This window comes from Drosophila virilis, chromosome 2 (assembly GCF_030788295.1).
Source record: "Drosophila virilis strain 15010-1051.87 chromosome 2, Dvir_AGI_RSII-ME, whole genome shotgun sequence".
Taxonomy (NCBI): Eukaryota; Metazoa; Arthropoda; class Insecta; order Diptera; family Drosophilidae; genus Drosophila; species Drosophila virilis.
Genome location: NC_091544.1, coordinates 21,684,333 through 21,703,653, shown reverse-complemented (window position 1 = coordinate 21,703,653; position 19,321 = coordinate 21,684,333). Strand labels below are relative to the sequence as shown.

Sequence of the window (19,321 nt, the reverse complement as noted above, 5' to 3'; positions counted from 1 at the left end):
CTTACTATGTCGAAGACAACGTCGCAAAAGAAATATGTCAAGTGAGTTTGCAAATTCAAATGATTACGAAACCGTAACTGTATGGGAACGTGGATAACGAAATATAATTGCATTTAAGGAGTGAGTATTGCTGTACAATTATTGCTTGCATAGAGTTCTATGTTTAGATCTCAACACTTCTTACACACACTGAACTATTTATGTAAAATCTGGCTGTCCTAATTGTGTCCATCATTCAACATGTCGTTAAGTCGTTGTCAAAAATTTATGTGTCATTTGTAAAGCTCCAGCTGCTGCCGGCCCCCAATAATTTTATAATAGCCCATACCCATTGAAAATGCTTAAGAAAGAGTGCAATGATGTTCTTGAAGATATACGTAGCAGAGTGAAGTGTGCATTCCCGATCTCATAAGGTGTGAATATATGAAGAGTTAATTTAGCCATATCTTTCGGACCCCTGGCCCTCGTATAACGTATGATGTAGTACATGTTTTATCATTTATAAAATTGACCGAAAAAATATCAAATATAAAAACTAGGCTTGTTTAATATCATCTATAAATCAGGAACATGCCACTTTGCCTTAAACAGATTGTAATAAGAGATATAAGAGATATCTGCGAATGCATTTTGTGAAGGTCGGTACAGGGTATCGCTCAGTCGCGCACACTCGCGTTTGTTATTGTTATGAATGCAGTCAAAACAAATGCTTAAGATTCAAACAATTTGCCGCTTCCGGGAGCGCCTGTTCCCGGTCAAAATTTCTTTGGTCTGGCGAAAGCTTTAACACCCCTCAGGCGGCAATTGACCCCAACCCACACACACGCAGACACACACATGCACAATAAATGCCAAAGCTTTTCTTAATTAAATGGAATGAAATGTGAAAAGCACAGAAAAGCTCGTGTCGTCGGGTTAGTCAATCGGTGTCCGACCGAAACGAAAGATCTCCGCAACCGCTAAGCAAAACGAAACTAGAATAGAGAGTTTTTATAATTAATAAATTGATAAATTAATTAACAAATATAATAGTACTAAATATTCGAAAGAATCTAAGCAGCAGCTGAAATATATATTACTGAAATTAATGTAATATTGAAAGCTACTTGTGACGACTCGAAAACCGCAACGAATTGTGTAAAAGTGTAAAAGGATTTTCAAGTGTTAAATGAAAAAATGATTTATTGAACCAACTATTGTATATGTGCACTGAAAAATTTTCAAGAGAATATTTTTACTAAGTACGCGCCACGTTCTATACTAAAAGTAACATTAGTATACATATTGACGTCATTGCGAAATACACTGCGAGAAACAAGAGCGACAAGTAAATAAACATTTGTTTTTATTACGAAACTTGCGTGGAGTGAGAACAAGAAATTTCTCATGTTAATTACGACGCCAGCCAAACTTTGTTCTAGTTAATATATCCAAGGTTTTTAATGTTAATGGTGCGTATACATTTGTACCATCTTGAATGAATCAGCATTTGAACAATCTATAGATATATGTATGTATTTTAACGACTCATCATTTCGAAATCTTTTCTTTTGTATACTCATCTGTTTATGTTGGACTGAAAAGTTTGTTTAAAATTGTGCAAATTTGCAGCGTATATGCCGCAATATTTTTTATACCCTGTATCCATTAAATGGAGTAAAAATGGCATGTTTCAAATTTAGATTCCATTTGGGATTATCGTTATTTTTCAGAGATTCTTGGTGCGAAGCTTGTCCTACATTTTTTGAGTGGTTATTAAAAAACAGGCAAATAAAATTATTTGTCATTAATATCACACTCTGGATAGAATGCAGCTTGCTGGGTATATCCTAGCCGCGCATACCCGATCAGAGTACTCTTTTTTGTCTGTCGTTGGAGCTGTTGTGGGCGGCCTGACTTGCCTTTCATGTGATGTCACCATGTCGTGCTTCAGCCCAAATAACACTTTATTCATTTAGCAGCATTTGGGGTCCAAACATTTCTAATTTAATTAAATGTGCAACATGAGCCCAATAAATTTACTTTTCAAGCATAATCTACTTAAGCAGCATTTACAAAGCCATTCAACGTATTCGAACAGCAGGTTGCTATCATCGGACTTCCATATATACATATATTCATTATATATTCAGAGGAGACGAGAGTGCATACAGCGTCCGTAGCGTACGTAGATCCACGGCCTTGATAAAGATGATCTTTTAATTTATTTTTTTGAGAGCGTGTGCTCTATGAACTCGCAATAACGGGTCTCATTCTAGGCTGTACCGCTCTCAATATGCTATATATATATATACGTATAGTGAATATATTTATATATATTTCAGTATTGTTAGTATTAAGCGAATGCGTGAACAATGTAAAGAATTTGTTGTGTTCCGTTTGCCCATCATAAAATACAATTTTGATGCGTGGTACAGCCGACCCACAGGGGCTGCTGTATCATGTTATAAGGCGCGCCGCTTGACGTCATTTTGGATATGGTGAACACTTACTTTGTAACGCTAACTAGACTATTTGTATATTCTGATGAATTGCACTTGCATGTGTGCCACATATTGTGGCAAGCACTTGCTGTATAAATCAATAAGAGTGGGCTCAACTTGTTGATAGAATAGCAAAACCAAACAAACAAACCGAACAAAATGAAAAAAAAACAAAACAAAAGGTCTTAGAAGTAAACGAGTGATGAGGAAACCTGTCAAATGCTTGAAGAGCTTTACAGTATTTCGTTGTTTAAGTATTTTTTCAATTTTCTTACAGATAAATCCTAAATGAAACTTAGCGGCAGCGAAATTGATCTACATAACCTCCAATGAGCAGAGTTAAATATAACGAGACTTTCGCTTAGGTCGGACCACACCGCATATGCAGCATATATATTAAAAAAAAAAAAAAAACAAAAAATAAACGACGGCTATATTTTTTATAAATGTTAACCGCAAGCACGATATCTGTTTAAGGTTCACACATAAAAAAAAAAAAATGGCTGAAAATCAAACAAAAACGACCTCTAGCAAAGGGTTCAATGAAAGAAACGCACACATCTTGTTGCCCCACAATGGGGCAGTGCGTAAATTGGAGCAAGAGCGGGACTCCAATGAAAAACAGAGCTTCCATGAAGACTGGCGAAAGCTAGACTTGGGTAAAAATAAATTGAAACGTAAGAAAAAGCTGAGCGCATCGCTCACATCCGTTGGGGATGCAGTCAATCAGGAGAAACGCACACGCATCGAGGGCATTCATTTGAATATAAAGGGCCGTTACAAGAGCAATAACGGGACAGACGAGGCTGCCAACTCGCCTGCGGCGAAAGACCCAGTCAGGCAGCCCAGCAAAGTCGAGCGACCCGTTATTATTGGCGGCGTTAATGTGCTTTCAGCCGCACCACAGCGCTTTAAGCGCAAGCTTCAAGAGAATCTGGACACAATACAAAAGCTAAACGCACTCGCCGAGCAGCTGCGTTTGGAAGTAAATGAGGTAATCTAATAAAATAACTAAATAGTTGTGTTCCTTCTGTATGCTTTTTTATTTACATACATATATAAAATATATATTTTTTTCTATTTTAAGCTAAAGTCCAGTCTGATAACAGAACGCGGTGCTGTGCGCGCCTTAAGGTATGTAGCATATAAAACTACAATGACACTTGCGCGTTTATTTGCTTGTACTCGAAATAATATATGCAGTTCACGCATGCAAGAGTGCATATTTTATATGCGATATTTCCACTCAAAAGTTTAAGCTCTATGTAAAAATGTGCTTTAAAAGTGAGTTGTAGACAACTGGAATGACACTTGCTAGCTTTTCCGATTACTATTTTTGCAAACAATCCATGTTGCTTGCACAGAACTGTGTTGTTTGAAACACCGAATTATTAATACCCTCCTAGACATAATGCATTGTGCGATATATACCCATTTCTGCATAGAAATAGGAAGATGTCATTCCAGCAGAGAACTGGAATGACACTTGCTAGCTTTTCCGATTAATATTTTTGCAAACAATCCATGCTGTTCGCACAGAACTGTATTGTTCGGAACGTCGAATATTTAATACTCTCTTAGACGTAATACAGTTTTGCCATGTATACACACTTCTGCATAGAAATTGGAAGGTGTCATTCCAGCATAGAACTGGAATGACACTTGCTAGCTTTTCCGATTAATATCTTTGCAAACAATCCATGCTGTTCGCACAGAACTGTGTTGTTTGGAACACCGAATTGGTGGCTCTAACACTTGCCTTATCCTTTACTCTTGAAACGTTCGTTTTAATTGTGGCGCCTAATTTTTGATTGCAGAGCGCAAAACGATGCCGACAGTCGAAAGTGGCGCAACGAAGTCAAGAAACTGCAGCAGACGCTGGAGTCAACGAAAAAATCGAATGGAAATAAGAAACTCAATGAGCTGGCCGTGGAGGCCAGCAGTCATGTGGCCGCCGATGGCCTAATCAACTATGAAATCCAAAGACTGACAAATGAAATTGCCGTGCTAAAGGAAGCAAACAAAACCAAAGAGGAGAAAACCCAGGTACATATACATAAATACATTCAGATTGAGTATATAGAGCATATTGCTGTACTATATAAGTATGTGTTAAAGTTTGCATGCTGTTGTCTTGCGCTTGCGCTTTGTTATGGCCCAGTTATTTTGCAGCAACTCCCATAAGAATATCAAGAATGCCAGCGTTAAGCCAATGGCCCATAGAAAGAACACGGCGTGAAAGTGCTTCAGTTTGAGTACGACTGGATCATCGCTGTTATTGTGCCGTCGATGGTGGTGCACCTTGGTGCCGGCCTTAATGAACGCCGCATTCATAATGCGATCCCAATAACGCTCGAAACCAAATTCATGTGCACCGCGAATTAGCTGATTGAAAAAGCCCAAGTAGGGTGAACCATAGGGCACGGTGTATACCGCGTGAAATGGCACCAGGCAGCTGTCCATCAGGTGAAACAACGGTCGGCCCATTAGCGTGTGCTGGCGTGCGTTCACCTGAAACGAGGCAATGTGATATTTCTCCAGATAAGCATAGGATCGATAGTTGTGATTGAAGTAATTAATCAGCTCCGAGTCGGGCACCTCCAGCATAAGCTGCCTGATCTTGGCCTCAAGCTCATGGCCTATGCTCAAGAATTGACGTATATGTCTCATATGACGCGTTCGTATGAGTATCTTGTACGATGAGGCAGCCAGCGTGTTCAGATCATTGATGTCGGGCAGTGCCTTCCGATAGACCAGCATGCTGGTCAAATTGCCACGAAACGCGGTGCTAATCAACATGCCAAAGTACAGCCAGAAGATGAGGAACATGCAGACAGAACTATTGCGCGGAATATGCACCACAGGCTGTGACAAGGTGCAGGAGAACAGCTCCAAGGCCGCGCAGCCCGGTCGCTGGCCACAGAGCACCTGGCAAAAGATATTGGCCAGCAGCACGGAGGTGCCAATGGCGAGCCAAACCCAACCGCCAAATGAACGAAAGATGTTCCAGAACAATAGCTCTGCCTTGGCCTTGGGAACAATTACGCACAGATCATCCCGGTTGTGGGCTATGGTGGCTTCGGCGTGCTTCTTGAACGTTTCCGGCGCCAGGAAGCGTATATTCATGGCCAAATCATCGAACTCATTGGCTATCTCCTTGGCGCATATATCTACGCTCTGATTGTGATCACTATACGACAACGGGCGTGTTATAATCCTTGTCGCATTCAGACTCTGTGCTATATAGCTGGAGAGCAAGCCATCTGTGCCCATGAGCTTGCCCTGCGCTCCATAAATGGCCCGCACATCGTCCATGTAGAGGCACATGCGCAACGGCTTGCGTTGCATGTTTGGTATCTTCTTGGGAAAAAGCTGCGCCAGCGTTGGTAACTCACCCTGCGACACGTGCACCGGCAGCAGAAAATCATCCGTAAATGGATTGTAGCGATAGACATGCAAGCGATCATCCCGCCAGAAGATTATGACTATGTTCAGCAGCCAAATGCTCCAGAATTGCCTAAAACTGGCACGCATCCAGTCCAATGAGAGCTTCTCCGCATCCCGCACGAGTAGAATAACATGTGACAGATGCTTGGCCGCTGATTTCTTATTCATCAGGGATAGTTTTAGGGGCTGTGAGATGTCCTTGATTATCATAACCATGTACATCAATATGCCATCATCTTTGACTGCCTCCAGCGGAAGGGATTTCTTTCTGTGAACCGAAAAAAATGAAGTAAAGTTGAGCAATATTTTGTAAAAAAAGCTGTTGTAGACCCATTAAAACCCTACACAAAAACCCGTGTTATAAAATGGATTTGCTTAATATGAAAAAAACTGGCATAGTTCTCTCGGAAAATATTTTAAACATGCATTAACATATTTACAAAAATAAAGTAGAAAAGCTTCCAATGGAATCTCAAAATAGTCCGTGTTCGAATTGGGTCAGGGTCAAAACCTTCGAAAGCCCAATTCAATCGATTTTCAGCATTTGGATTAAAGATAAAGAAAAAACAATGTATTTAAAGGACATACGCCTGCAAAAGCTTAGTACTGCGATTGCGAACAACTCGATTGAAAATAGTGCACACAAAACACACTTAAAAAATAGCAATAATAATCGAAGAAAAACTTCTTAAGCGGAAATCGAAAACAAAGTTTTATATTTTGTTGTGACCTTAAACAACTATCTACACTAAAATGAAGAGAGAATGTTTTTGATTATATTGAAATATTCAAAAATATATCAAAGAATTGGTCGTTGGCAACCAGAGTTGCCACAGCGAAATTAGACTGCTTTTAAAGGAGACTCTACTTAAAAGGAAACTCACCTGAGCGATATATAGGATATGTCACATTTGGTAACCTCACGCAATATTTCGCCGGAATGATCATGTGTTGTCTGATTCTCAAAGTAAACGAACAGAACTTTGATACTGGCACGACATAGAATTTTGCTGACCTCCACCATAAGATTGGAATCCTCGCTGTCATCCGATGGCAAAAGAAGCTGATACTCAGCGTTAAGCAGGATAATGCTTTTCACAAAAATTAGAACAACCAACCAGTTTAGTGTGGCAGTCATTGTGAACTAGTGCGAAACTCGGGCACATATTCTGGCTTTTATAGCCAGGTTTAATTTCATTAATGCTTGTCCTATCTGACAGGCGGCAAATATTGTTTTTTGTTTGGATTGTTTTTTTTTTTTTTGTCTATGTCTCGTTTGGCTAATGGAAATGCGACTAAGTGCAACTAACTGCATGCCAAATGCGCTTTTTTGTTTCGATGCTTGATAATGTTGTTGTTAGGTGGTTCCAATTTCGAAAAGAAGAAAACCAGATATATTCGTAATGATTTCTTGCAGATCATTGGGCAGGCTGATAGACGTAAGGCAGCTGATATGCGCCAATTGAAAACTGCATATGAAAACCGATTGACTCAGATACAAAAGTCAGCCAAAATTGAAATAACACGTTTGGTAAGTTACGCACAGTGGATGTGAGGAGCCCAACGCAATTCGCAAGCCGTCGAAGCGGACGGGCAACTTTTTATCATATTAATTTTTTTCTACCCATACTTTATATATATATATATATACACATATGTACTTTGTCGAAGTGGGTCTTGATGTTAAATATGTGTTTGACTTGTGTCTCTGCTATTGCAGCTAGAGGAAATCAAAACCAAAGAACGTAATATAGGACAACTAAGAAAGGATTTGCAGACACTGCAAAATGGCAAGAGACAAACTGAAGCCAAAACGAAACCCAAAACGAACGAATCAAGCCAAAAGCTTAAGAAGCCAACTACGAAAACTACAACAACTACAATTACAATAGCCACAAGAGCTAAAAACGAAACAGACATCAATGATATACTACCAAATCCCCTACACCAGGCTCAAGTTACAACTGAGGTGAGTTGAAAACAAAAGTTCACATTGTAGGGTTGCCAGCCTGCTCTTGAATTAATATGTTTGCATAAGAAGGGAAAGAATTAATTATCGTAAATATATAGATATATTAGGTTACGTTTTTTTAAGAAAGCCCCTCTTTATATTCATATTTATATATAAAAGTGCTGTGTAGCAGCATACGAGTCATATTTTTATAAACTAGCCAACACTGGAGACAAATATATACCTTGTTCATGAAATTCAAAGCACAAGACAGCACTGGACCAAGTAAAACGGCGAAAAATACAAATTACTCCAGTAATCTTTCCTTGATAAGATTTTTCCATTTCGTATATGATTTGTTACAAATCTTTGTTACCTAAAACAACATATTATAGTTCCGTCATTATTCAACATCAATCTTTATTATTTAATACTTTCCATTTAAAACCCCTTTAATTGAGTCGGAGCAATTAATGAGACTTAAGGCGAGATTAACACCCCACAACTGGATATAATAGCTAACTCACTATAAAAGTGTTTAACCAGGGGTTATTTGACCTCTTGTGGTGTAGGCACTTGAACTTGTCCAACTTGGCACGACAAAAAAAAAAAAACACTCAGCCAAGCACATACAGGTTAAATGTTAAGATCCATCTCTAGATAACTTCATTTGTATGTGTATCAGTTTTTTGTTTTTCTTTTTGTGCTCTCGCTGAGTGCTGCGGCGGTTATGCGCGATTGGCATGATCTATGATATAATTTTGCGTTAGTTATGAGAACGGCCAAAGACAACAATCGCCGTCTCGCGATAAAAACCTGCTACGCGGCTGAAACGTGAGACAGATAAAAAAAAAAAACAAGACGACAAACACGCTGCAGGCAACTGCAGCGCAAGTGTTGCAAGTCGATCGAACAAGAGAGTGCTGTGACAGAGAGCGCGGGCGGCGCAGAAGAGAGCGCCATACAAAAGCCGGTTTCGCAGGCACAGACACAAACAAATACGCATACAGCATGGGCAAAACAACAAAAACAGCTGCAGCCGCACTCACTCACACTCACTTTCTCTTACCTGAGCGCGAGAGAGTGAAGAGCACGCTGCTCGCTGCTCGCATGAATGAGGTCTAAGCCGCTAGCAAGCGACGGCTCGATGTCAGGTTGAGTTCAGTTTTGTTTCAGTACGCAGGCAACGCAGGTGCGCATGGCCCGTTTTCAGTGCGTCGCCGTCGCCGTCGCCAGCCGCGCAGCAGCCAAGTGTCAAGTGTACTGAGTTTTTATTTATATTTGGAGGCGGAGTTGGAGGCAACTAAAAATAATGCAACACATGCAAAGCAAATGAAATCAGAAATAATTTATAAATATAATTTGATTGTCAAAAATGGGCTCAACGCGTGTGTTTGCCATTGTTTATAATTGGGTGAAATTTGTTGGCCTTTTCAAAGTGCCGCAAAATGTGAAAGAGTAAACCAAGTGCATAGCGTATGTGTGTGTGTGTGTGTGTGTGTGCGCCGAAATCAAACACAAAACAAAAAAAAAAAACACCTTTTGTACATCAATGAATACATACAACAATCGCCAGAGCTGTTGTTGTTGTTGTTACCTTTGAATCGAACAACAACAAAACATTGTACATATTTACAGTTTGTCTTTCACTTTTTCCCATTGTTTTGCAAAACTGTTAGGTTTAACGCACTATGGGCCTTGCAACGGGCTGGCGGGGCACTCATAATTTCACCAAATTTGCAGCACAGTTTAACCAAGGCAGCAAAACATTTGGAAAAATTAATTGTCTATGCAGCGTTCCGTTCCGTTTCGTTCCACTGATTGAATTCAATTTTACAGTTCATTAATTGCGCCCGCCTTTAGTTGGATTTTGTTATTCTTCCCTTTTTTATTTTTTTTTTTTAAATATTCACTATCGAAGCATATCGAAGCGGGCTTTCAATATTATTAACTGTTTAATAGTTCTTAAGTCGTCAGGCGGTCTTTCTGTAAGATTATTAATTTGCATAGACGAAGTGCAGCAGCAACTGCAACTACAAACATCGCAACGATGTCATCTAACAGGAACAACATTAACAGCAACAGCAACAGCAGCATCAATAAATAAATGTGTGTGTGTGTGCTTGTATTTGTAAGTGTGTTAGTGTGGGGAGTGTGTGTCCCACCAATTGGGGTCAGTGAAAATCTTTTTAAATGTTAACGCTATTTTAAATACGATATGTTGCTACACATACAGACACACTCACACACACACTCACACACACACACACACACACTGCAAAATTTGTGGCCATCTTCAGCGTCATCGTCAAACGACAGTAAAAGCGTAGCCCCCCGAAAAGTGAAGCTGTAATGCTAATGATCAAAGTGATGATGATGTTGCGGATGATGTTGCTAAAAAAAAAAAAAAAAACTGGCATCCAAGTTTCCAATATGCAAAGTAACCACAACACATACTAGAAAAAAAAACGGGGTGTGTGAAATGTGAACCATATGCAAATCGCTGTGAATTGCCAATTTTTTTAGGCATTTTTTGTTTTTTTTTTTTCGGCAATGTTTTGGTCTATAAATTTGTGTGCGTTTTTATTGTAGTGAAAATAAGGCGGTGAAAACAATTATGTGAGACAATGTTGTAAAACGCATTAAATTTTTTAAGATGAATAATCAAATCAATCTAACAATGGATTACTATTACGAGCGTCGAGACGTGAAGGTAAAACAATTTCATTCAAATTTATTCTTTTAAGTGTGAAACTGAGCACAGTAGTATGTATGTGTTGTATTATAGCCGGAGAACAAATCCCAACACATGGCATCCGCCGTATTGTTTGACATTACTCATGCATTCATTCATGCTCATTACGCATACAATAGCTATGTGCTCAATGGAATACAGGGTAAAGCAATTTTGGGGATCTGGTATTGCCTATAAACATATGAATATAGTATGTGACTTATACATTAATATCTTAGTAATCCCTTACGTGCATTTCTTTCTTTCTCTTTGGTGGCCCAATTTCGCTTAAGCTTTAAATTCTTCTAGTTCTCCAAGGCCTTCAGCTTTGGAGTTTACTCTAATACATACATGTCCCCACAAGTTACACAGCCTTAAGTTATAGTCCACCACATTTAGGACACAACATTTTATTGCTCTTTAATATATGCATTCTTTTCTCCAAGATTCAATTGCACATTTGGCCCAATATGTTAACTAAGGTCGCTTATTAGGGCTTACCTTTACGTATGCTAAGATATACTGTCAGTTTTTTGGCATACACTTTTAATTAGATTGCTTTTGCTTTGAACTTTTTGGTCCATCATGTTTACTTGATGGAAGGCAAACAGCTTTATTTAGTAATAAGTTTTTATTTGAAAATGATTTCAAACCAAAAACTTGTGCAATAGAGAGATCAACTTTTTATTGAACTTGAAGTTTGGATCTCAAATTCCAAAACTTCACTTGCGATTATGTGATTAATATTAGAGATGGAAAAATTATAGCTATTTGGGAGTTTATTTTTGAAATGGAAAGGCAAACACGAAAAGATTTAAACACTGGGATTAACCGCACACACGCACCTTGTGTCTTAAGAGAGGGGGGGACTATCAATTCGAATTAATGAGCGTCATGTCAACAAATCTACCTTGTCCATTCATTAGTTCAATTAGCTTGTTGTGAGGCGCGTTGCTTGGTTTTGGGTTACAGCGACTGGGTGGAAACTGATAAACAATATAATTCATTAGCGCATATAAAACTTTCGCTTTCGCAAGATCAAATCAAAGCAATGGTTAAATATATGTATGTACATATGTATTTTTTTTTAGTTTGTTTTCTTATGCAGACTCAGTGTCTGTGGCTGACAAACCTGTATTACAATGCCAAATGCAAATACATATGTACATAAATAACCGATCATGTGTATATGTATGAAATGAATATGTGTATTTGGATATAAAGCATCGCTGGCTGCAGCTCTTGACACGTAATCGTGCAACGGGAGGGAGTCGAACCCGGAACGCTACCTAAAACTGCAGTCGATCGAGTGAAACCTGTCCGCTGTGGCAGAAAGGAAAATCATTTCACACAAACAATCACCGCAACGGCCTCTGCTTGTGGCTTGTGCAAACAAAACTGACGTAGACCAACATACACAACACACACAGCACACACAACAAACAAAAACACAAACCACAAGACCAAACACTTGTGCATTGCCAGACTACAGACTATATAGCACATCAAGTTGCAACTTGTCGACAGATTTACACACAATCGTTTGAAACTTAGCTGGCAGCACTGTGGCAAGCTGCAAGATGCCAGTTGCAAGCGGCTGCCTGCAACGCACAGTGCGCACAATGATATGGCCTGAAATGTTAGAAATAAACTGAGCCCGATCTTAGATCTTTATGGATCATTGTGGCTTTCTGGTTCTAAGAAGTATAGTTTTCTAATAGTTAAGGGTTCGCAGGAGTCGGTTGAAACATATCTATATACATTTGGTAGTAAAAAAATTAAATTCAAATTGATTTGTAAAAACTGTATTAAATGAATTAAACAAATTCATAGTCGATAATAGTACAAGCCCATTCGATCATTATGTTAGTAATCGATAGCACCAATCGATTTATGAAATTGATCAAACAATTTGAATTGAACGTATTCAGACTCGATAACATTACAAACTATTTCGATAAGTTCTTCAATATTCGATAGCAGCAATCGATATTTGAAATTGATCAAACCAATTCAAATAAACAAATTCAGATTATATGTTAGTAATCGATATCACCAATAGAGTTATGAAATTGATCAAACAAAATGAATTACACAAATTCATTCTCGATAACAAACTATTTCGATAAATTCTTCAGTAATCGATAACAGCAATCGATATTTGAAATTGATCAAACCAAATGTAATAAATAAATTCAGATTCGATAATAGTATAAACTCTTTCAATAATTATTTCAGTGATCGATAGCACCCCTCGATTTGTGAAATTGATCAAACAAAATGAATTGAATTTCTTATTATATTGATCGTTATCGTTAACAGCATAGACCTTTTTCTGCTCTTTGGAGTATTTGAACCAATGTTGAGTTACCTACACGACTCGCTGCACTGTGCATCGATGCATTTAGCCCAATCTGCATGAGGCCATTTTCATTGGAGCTGATTGGAGCAGCACTCTAAAGATAGAGTCATCAAATCTGTGCATACTGTCTATCTGCCTGCCTGTCTTGTTGTCTGAGGCACTTGCTTAATTTGCCCGGCACGTTGGGAGTTCGTTAACTTGCGCCGTTACGCAAAATGTTCTTTTGGAATCGATTCAAGAAATTACCATAACGGTTAGCCACAACACAACGCCGATCATTTCAAATCCGAGGCGAGTATCAGACGACTTAAAGACGTGCAGCTATTCAGGCGCGACTCCATTTGGGGCCTGCTTAGGTATTCATGGCTCTCTCAGCGACCCAATGGGTCTGTTGCAAAACAACACAATACGATACGATACGATATGGGCGGCGATTGGTCATTGCACTGGGCTCTGCTATATATATTTTTTTATTTTGGGTGTAGCCCACCTCATTTCACAATTGATTAATGATTTCACTGTGGCGCATACCTATTTTCATTATGTTTGCGGCCAATTGAGCGTTGCAAATTAGCATAATGCCTGGCAATATGCGTATAACATGACCATAATCGGAGTTATATAAAAATCAATTTGATATGAAAGTGAGAGACAGGGAGATACTTTGAAAATTGATATGAAAATGGGCGTGTTTGATTCGAAAGTGATTTCGAGTCTTGATTACTTTTGTGGGGTCAATTAGCCTGTCCAGCCGATTGTATGATATCGTTGCGGGGGCTCGAGGAGTGGGGTTTTTACGGCTAACACGCTTCGTGACCGTGAAATTCGTGACATGCTCCGAAGATAAACAGCGAATGGTAAATCAAATGTTTGAGTATTTATGTTCAAACTTGCGTGTAGCTGGTGATTTAAAGGAATCACGATATACATTTACAACATACAACTGTAAAAGATACCTACTTAGACACGGTACGGTGGGACTTAAAAGTTTTGGAAAAAGTCATCTCTAGCTTCACGATAAATTACTCGTGCTAGTCGGTCAAGATTCAACCAAATTATGTGTGTTTGAAATCTACAAGAACCCTTTACCATGAGCATGGCAATGAAAATAAGTATAATGATTTAAAGAGGCATGAATATCAGAGAAGCATATAAGAGCTCTACTAGGTTAAATTTTACTTCACAAATGAATGGGAAAAGATTTGTAAGAGTTACTTAGTTTGGGACAATAGTTCTAGCCAATCCTTTGAAGCTCGGCGAATGACTTTTGTCGGTTGTTGTTTGAAACAACAATGTTGAGCATAACAATAAGTTCTAGATGTGCTTTGGTCTGACCGACAATTCTATGGATTTGTTGCTTTTGGCATCATCGGAGTGTCAACAACCTGTTAGCGTTCAAATATATCAAGCAGTAAACCGTCTATAACAATGAATTGGCAATTTCGTGGCGTTTTGGGGCAAGAAATCAAGTCATAACTGTATACGCTGACAGCGGAACGTGTGTGCCCACTTGTTGCACGCTTCTCTCCAGCTAACAAGCAACATGTGAACAGCACCTTATGTTGAATGTGGCCAAAAGGCACTCATGAACGCAATTTTTTTCTATTCCCGTTCTTTTAAGATAACCCAACTCAAGAATATTGAGCTAATCAACAATACGAAGAATGTGCATAAATCAACGCTCGAAATGCGTACAACAAAGCAACAGCAACAACAACACCAACAACAACAACAACAACAACAACAACAACTAAAACAACAACAGCAACAAGAAAAGCAACAGATGAATCATGAACAAATCATGACTGGAGACGGAACAACAACAACAACATGGATGGAAACGCTGCTCACGAGCAGCGCATCCGCCACAAAGCCCACAACAAGGGAATACAGAACAAAGGTGAGCATCCGTTGAATATAAGTAAAAACAAATTGTAGTATAATCCGGGCTTGTTCAGGCAACTGATTTTTGTTGCGCTTCAAAGTTAATCGCCAGTTTTCCGCCTGCGATTGTGAATTGATATGTACTATTTTCTATTCACAAGGATTATCAAAACAAATTGAACGGAAAATTCCATTTTCAGTCCATTTTCCAAACGTGCAACTAGGACTTACATCCGTCGTATGTAAATGCCTATGAAGAGATACGGCTTCTGTCCGTTTGTAATTCTTTTGTTTCGGATAAGAAACGGGGTTTTGGTAATTCTTACCGAAAGCCTAGAAAAGTCGCGAAAAATCTTGGTACGAAACATTATTGCTTACCATTCGATCGGCTTCTAACTTGTTTTAGAAGATCTTTCACAATTGCATCTAACCTACATAAGAACCTAATGAATACGTGTTTCAGCGATTATGGAAATTCCATCCGTAACTGTGGTAAATTCAATATCAATCTTATCCTTGTGAAAATTTGTCTGATATGTGTTTCAAACCTTTGGCAAAATCCACCCATCTGAAATGGGCAATAAATGCGGGTTAAAAGTTGAATGGGCGAATTTTCATTCATGTTATACACTTTCTTAGATTATTATTATTATTATTTATTACAATTATTAATTTTAAAGGCCTATATTAGACCTCAATACATTAGTATATCAGTGATTTAGGAATTTCCATCCGCAAATGTGCATATTTGGCTTAAAATCTGCAAAGATCCTTGTGATATGATTTTTGCAGAGTTCGCCATTCTTGGATTGAAATTGCGGGTCGAAGGCTTAATGAACGAAAGTTTGCTTTTTTGTTCCCAATATTCTCACCACACGACTTACAAAGGCGAGAAACTTACAATTTGTCAGGGGGAGAGAACTGTTAAGTTGAAGCACAAAACGCTAAATGCCCATTAGTATATAAATAACATATATAGATATATATATTTTAAACCTAAATAATATTTTGTTGCTCCAGGACCACAACTCGGATACAGACTCGGCGCTGTCTTCAGCGCCGCCTTCAATTAGTCCGCAGCCACCTTCCAGTGGCGCTGACAGCGGCGTCATGTGGCAAGCCGTAAGTACAGGCAGCTGCCCTTATAGCTTATCTATTCACACATGTATTAAATATCACCCTCTTACAGCTGCAAGATCTAGACAAGTTGCAAAAGGAAGTGGAAATCTATCACAAGGAAAACGAGCGTCTGCAAACTGAACTGCAGCTGATAAAACAGGAACTGCTGACAGCCGAAAAGGCTGCCCTCTCGGCCAACAACAACCACACACGTATCAATGAGCTGCTGCAGCGCATCAAGGATATGGAGGAGCAGCAAGTGCAGCTAAACACCGAAGCGAACGAGCTGCGTGAACAGAATGAACTGCTCGAATTTCGCATACTCGAACTAGAGGATGATAAGGTGAACAGCAACAAATAATATGAAAAGAAACAATTGGATTCGGGACGCCGAAGATAGAATACCCTTGCAGACAAATAGAAAACATATATATATAGTTAGTCAGATAACGTTGTTTTCGCAGGAAAACTCTAATCTATATAATATTGCGGTATTGATTATATTCAATGTTTAAAGCATTTTTAGGCTTGTAAATGTAGACTTTAGCTAGAATATATTAAATAGCAAAAGAGTATTCATAATAACCGAACGCTTAACTGATACGGAACTATTATATTCCGATTTTGATAGGTTATTCTAGCATAGGGAAACTACTTTTGTTAAGACATCGTGAAGAACAATACCATTTTTAGTAAAAAATCAGTTTTTGACTGACTATTGCAATGTTCTTCCAAATGGTAGCATATAACAGATGTTGATCGTATATCAAGGTCATAGTGTAGATTGTAATAATTGAGTTTGGCTAAAATTTTAACAAATATTTAAGATTGAGAGTTGTTACTGATCCGCTCCGCTTTCCATTCCAAATAATAATAATAATATAGCTAAAAAGGAAGAAAAAAAGTTTGCATATAACGACTCGGCATCATGAATATGTATACTTTAAAGGCGTTCCATATTTAGTGACAAAATTAAAATACTTAATGCAAGGGTATAGAAAAGCGCTCAAAAGCCAGTTTATGAAAAGCGCTCAAAAGAGCAACTCGAATAACTGCACGAGCTTATGAATGAATTGAGTGTACATAGCGAGTGTGTTTGAGTGTTATATGTTGCTTGTGTGTGTGCTCGTGTGTGTGTGTGTGTGTGTGTGTGTGTGTATGTGTGTGTGTGTGTGTGTGTGTGTGTGCTACCTCAGCTGCTTCAGCTGCTTCAGCTGCTTGCTTCGTGCCTAACAATGGTTTAGTTTTGTTTGGCGTCTTAGACAGTGCGGAAATTGTTTTGATTAACGGACAACGGTAATTTCAATTAAAAAGTGGATGTTATTTTTAATGGAGCAAACATATTTAAAAGCAATATTATATGAATAATAAGCATTCATATAATTGTTATTATTTGGCTTTATATAAACAAAAACAAGTGTAGGAATTATCAAGTAGCCATTGGGCCAAGTGTTGACCAAGTTTTATTTGTGGCACACAAAAATGTTGTGATGATTGCCTTATAAGTACTATATAGTAGCTATAATACAAAATTTAAACATCAGAAGTTTGTGTATATATATATTTATCTACAACTTAATGCCCACATCTATTGATGTTGTTGGCCTAAAATGCGATTTGTCTAAGCGCTGTTTTTGGCCAAGTTCAAATTATTTGTGGGCTTTGTTTTTCATATTAGGGCTTCCTCTTAAGCTATGTGTCAAATGCTGTTTGTGAATAGATATGTATATATGTATATATTGTCTCAATATTACTCACGACATTGCTACACACCTTTTTTTTCATTAGTTTTATTTTGTGCCTTGTTACGTTTAATTTTTAGAGCCGAACGCCAAGCTTTTAAGTCGTTCAGCTTGAAAATCTTATTCGTTCGCTTAACTGCAATAACAAAAACTAATTACTGTTTATACGCAGACCTATGTATTTTTTGCAGTGGGGAGGCTTGCCTGTAAAGTGAAAATAACATAAGAAGCATCGTTAATCAGTGGTGCATTAAGCCAATGCTAATCGCAGCAGTTGCTTGCATTTCAATTAAAACAATGTTTTGTATTTCGAGCATACAAATTATTTTAATGGCAAAATTTCACCGTTTTACGATTTAAAAAAGTATCAGAGTTATTCAAAAGGTTTTTGGAGAAAATAATGTCAAAGTTTCTATGGAATTATGAGAATATTTCAATGAATATTATGAGTTTTTTATTTATGTACATCAATGGAAAAATGAATATTCAAATTTGTTTTTATAATTTAACGTAAATTTTAAATGAATAAATATTGAACAGCTTCATAAATTATTATAAAAAGCGTAGGATAATTTTAACAAAGCTGAATAATTGATAATTTTGACCTTGACCTTGAAAAATCTACCAAAAACCAAAACAAACCACGAAGTTTCAGTTTTTTAAAGGAGAAGTCTAAAGTTTAAAATTAATTTTAATATAAAACAAATTTCTTAATGCTGTTAAAAATAATAGTTAAAAGGCTTACATATTATTTGTTTGAAATTTTCCATAGGCAATCTAAACCAATTTAGAGCAAGACATCTGTATAAACATTTTTTTTATACATATGTATGTGTATATTTTCAGCTAGACGGCCAGGTGTGCATTGCATGCCCACCGTGCTGCAAACGTTCCTTTTGAAACGAGTATCCACATGACTCACCCTCACACTAACACATTGATAATATATGTGTGGAGCTTACGCTCCCCATTGCGATTCTTCGCTATGAAGTGTTTGTCTTTCAAAACTTATTTTTCATTGGTGCAATAATTTTAACTGGTGCTTTGAGCGCTATTTAATTGAGAATATCGCACAAATATGAGTACAATATCATTTGCATATACTTCGCTGATTTTGCATTTAAATTATATGTAAGGAATATAGAATTTAATAATGCCAATTTGATAACAGTGGGAGCGTAAGCACGGAGACTGGGGGGAAGCACATCATTTGCTCAGCTGGGTACAGGGTATACGCAAGTCATGCGACCCCGACTAGAGCACTCTTGTTTTGGTGTAAGACTAAAAATGAAAAACGTTAAAGCCTTAATGTAGCATATTTATCAATTAGGGCTTAATTTTTATTTTATTGGATTTTGTGATTTTATGAATTGTATTATATCGTATTTAGATGGATGGCACCTGTGAGGATCAGTGTCAACGTTTGGAAAATCTATTGCGCACGAGCGCCCAGCAATTGGATGACAGGGACAAACGCTGCCTGCAACAGTTGCTGATGTGCGTACAGCAACTGGATCTGGATGCGATGGCCGAACAGGATAGCTGGCAGGCAACGGTGAGTATATAAAACAATATGTTTTGATTACATAAAAGTCAAGG

General features: G+C 38.0%; 2 protein-coding genes across 6 annotated transcripts in view; one reads left to right on the top strand and one right to left on the bottom strand.

Annotated features, from left to right (window-relative positions):
* The first annotated feature begins 98 nt into the window (after window positions 1-98).
* LOC6629445 (uncharacterized) overlaps window positions 99-19,321 on the top strand; it is a 33,727-nt gene continuing 14,504 nt past the window's right edge. Inside the window, exons 1-10 of one of the 5 annotated variants that reach the window (XM_015171899.3) lie at window positions 99-120; window positions 2,761-3,477; window positions 3,571-3,617; window positions 4,301-4,529; window positions 7,348-7,461; window positions 7,651-7,899; window positions 14,599-14,877; window positions 15,882-15,983; window positions 16,051-16,323; window positions 19,113-19,277. In XM_015171899.3, the coding sequence (XP_015027385.1) occupies window positions 2,983-3,477; window positions 3,571-3,617; window positions 4,301-4,529; window positions 7,348-7,461; window positions 7,651-7,899; window positions 14,599-14,877; window positions 15,882-15,983; window positions 16,051-16,323; window positions 19,113-19,277 (1,953 nt within the window). In that variant the 5' untranslated portion in view covers window positions 99-120; window positions 2,761-2,982. Of the gene's footprint in view, window positions 121-936; window positions 1,452-2,760; window positions 3,478-3,570; window positions 3,618-4,300; window positions 4,530-7,347; window positions 7,462-7,650; window positions 7,900-10,473; window positions 10,595-14,598; window positions 14,878-15,881; window positions 15,984-16,050; window positions 16,324-19,112; window positions 19,278-19,321 lie in introns of those variants that run through there. The other 4 variants (XM_015171900.3, XM_015171898.3, XM_002053126.4 and 1 more) reach the window with 4 other exon arrangements.
* On the bottom strand, window positions 4,548-7,083 carry Ir85a (Ionotropic receptor 85a). Its single transcript, XM_032433650.2, has 2 exons — window positions 6,815-7,083; window positions 4,548-6,198 (listed from the first exon to the last, which is right to left on the bottom strand). The coding sequence occupies exons 1-2, from the start codon at window positions 7,066-7,068 to the stop codon at window positions 4,596-4,598; spliced, it is 1,857 nt and encodes a 618-aa protein (XP_032289541.2). The 5' UTR covers window positions 7,069-7,083; the 3' UTR covers window positions 4,548-4,595.

Coding starts and splice junctions, on each gene's coding strand:
- Ir85a (XM_032433650.2), bottom strand. CDS start 7,068: ATGACTGCCACACTAAACTGGTTGGTTGTTCTAATTTTTGTGAAAAGC. Junction 6,199..6,814: donor ATATCCTATATATCGCTCAG/GTGAGTTTCCTT, acceptor TTCGGTTCACAG/AAAGAAATCCCTTCCGCTGG.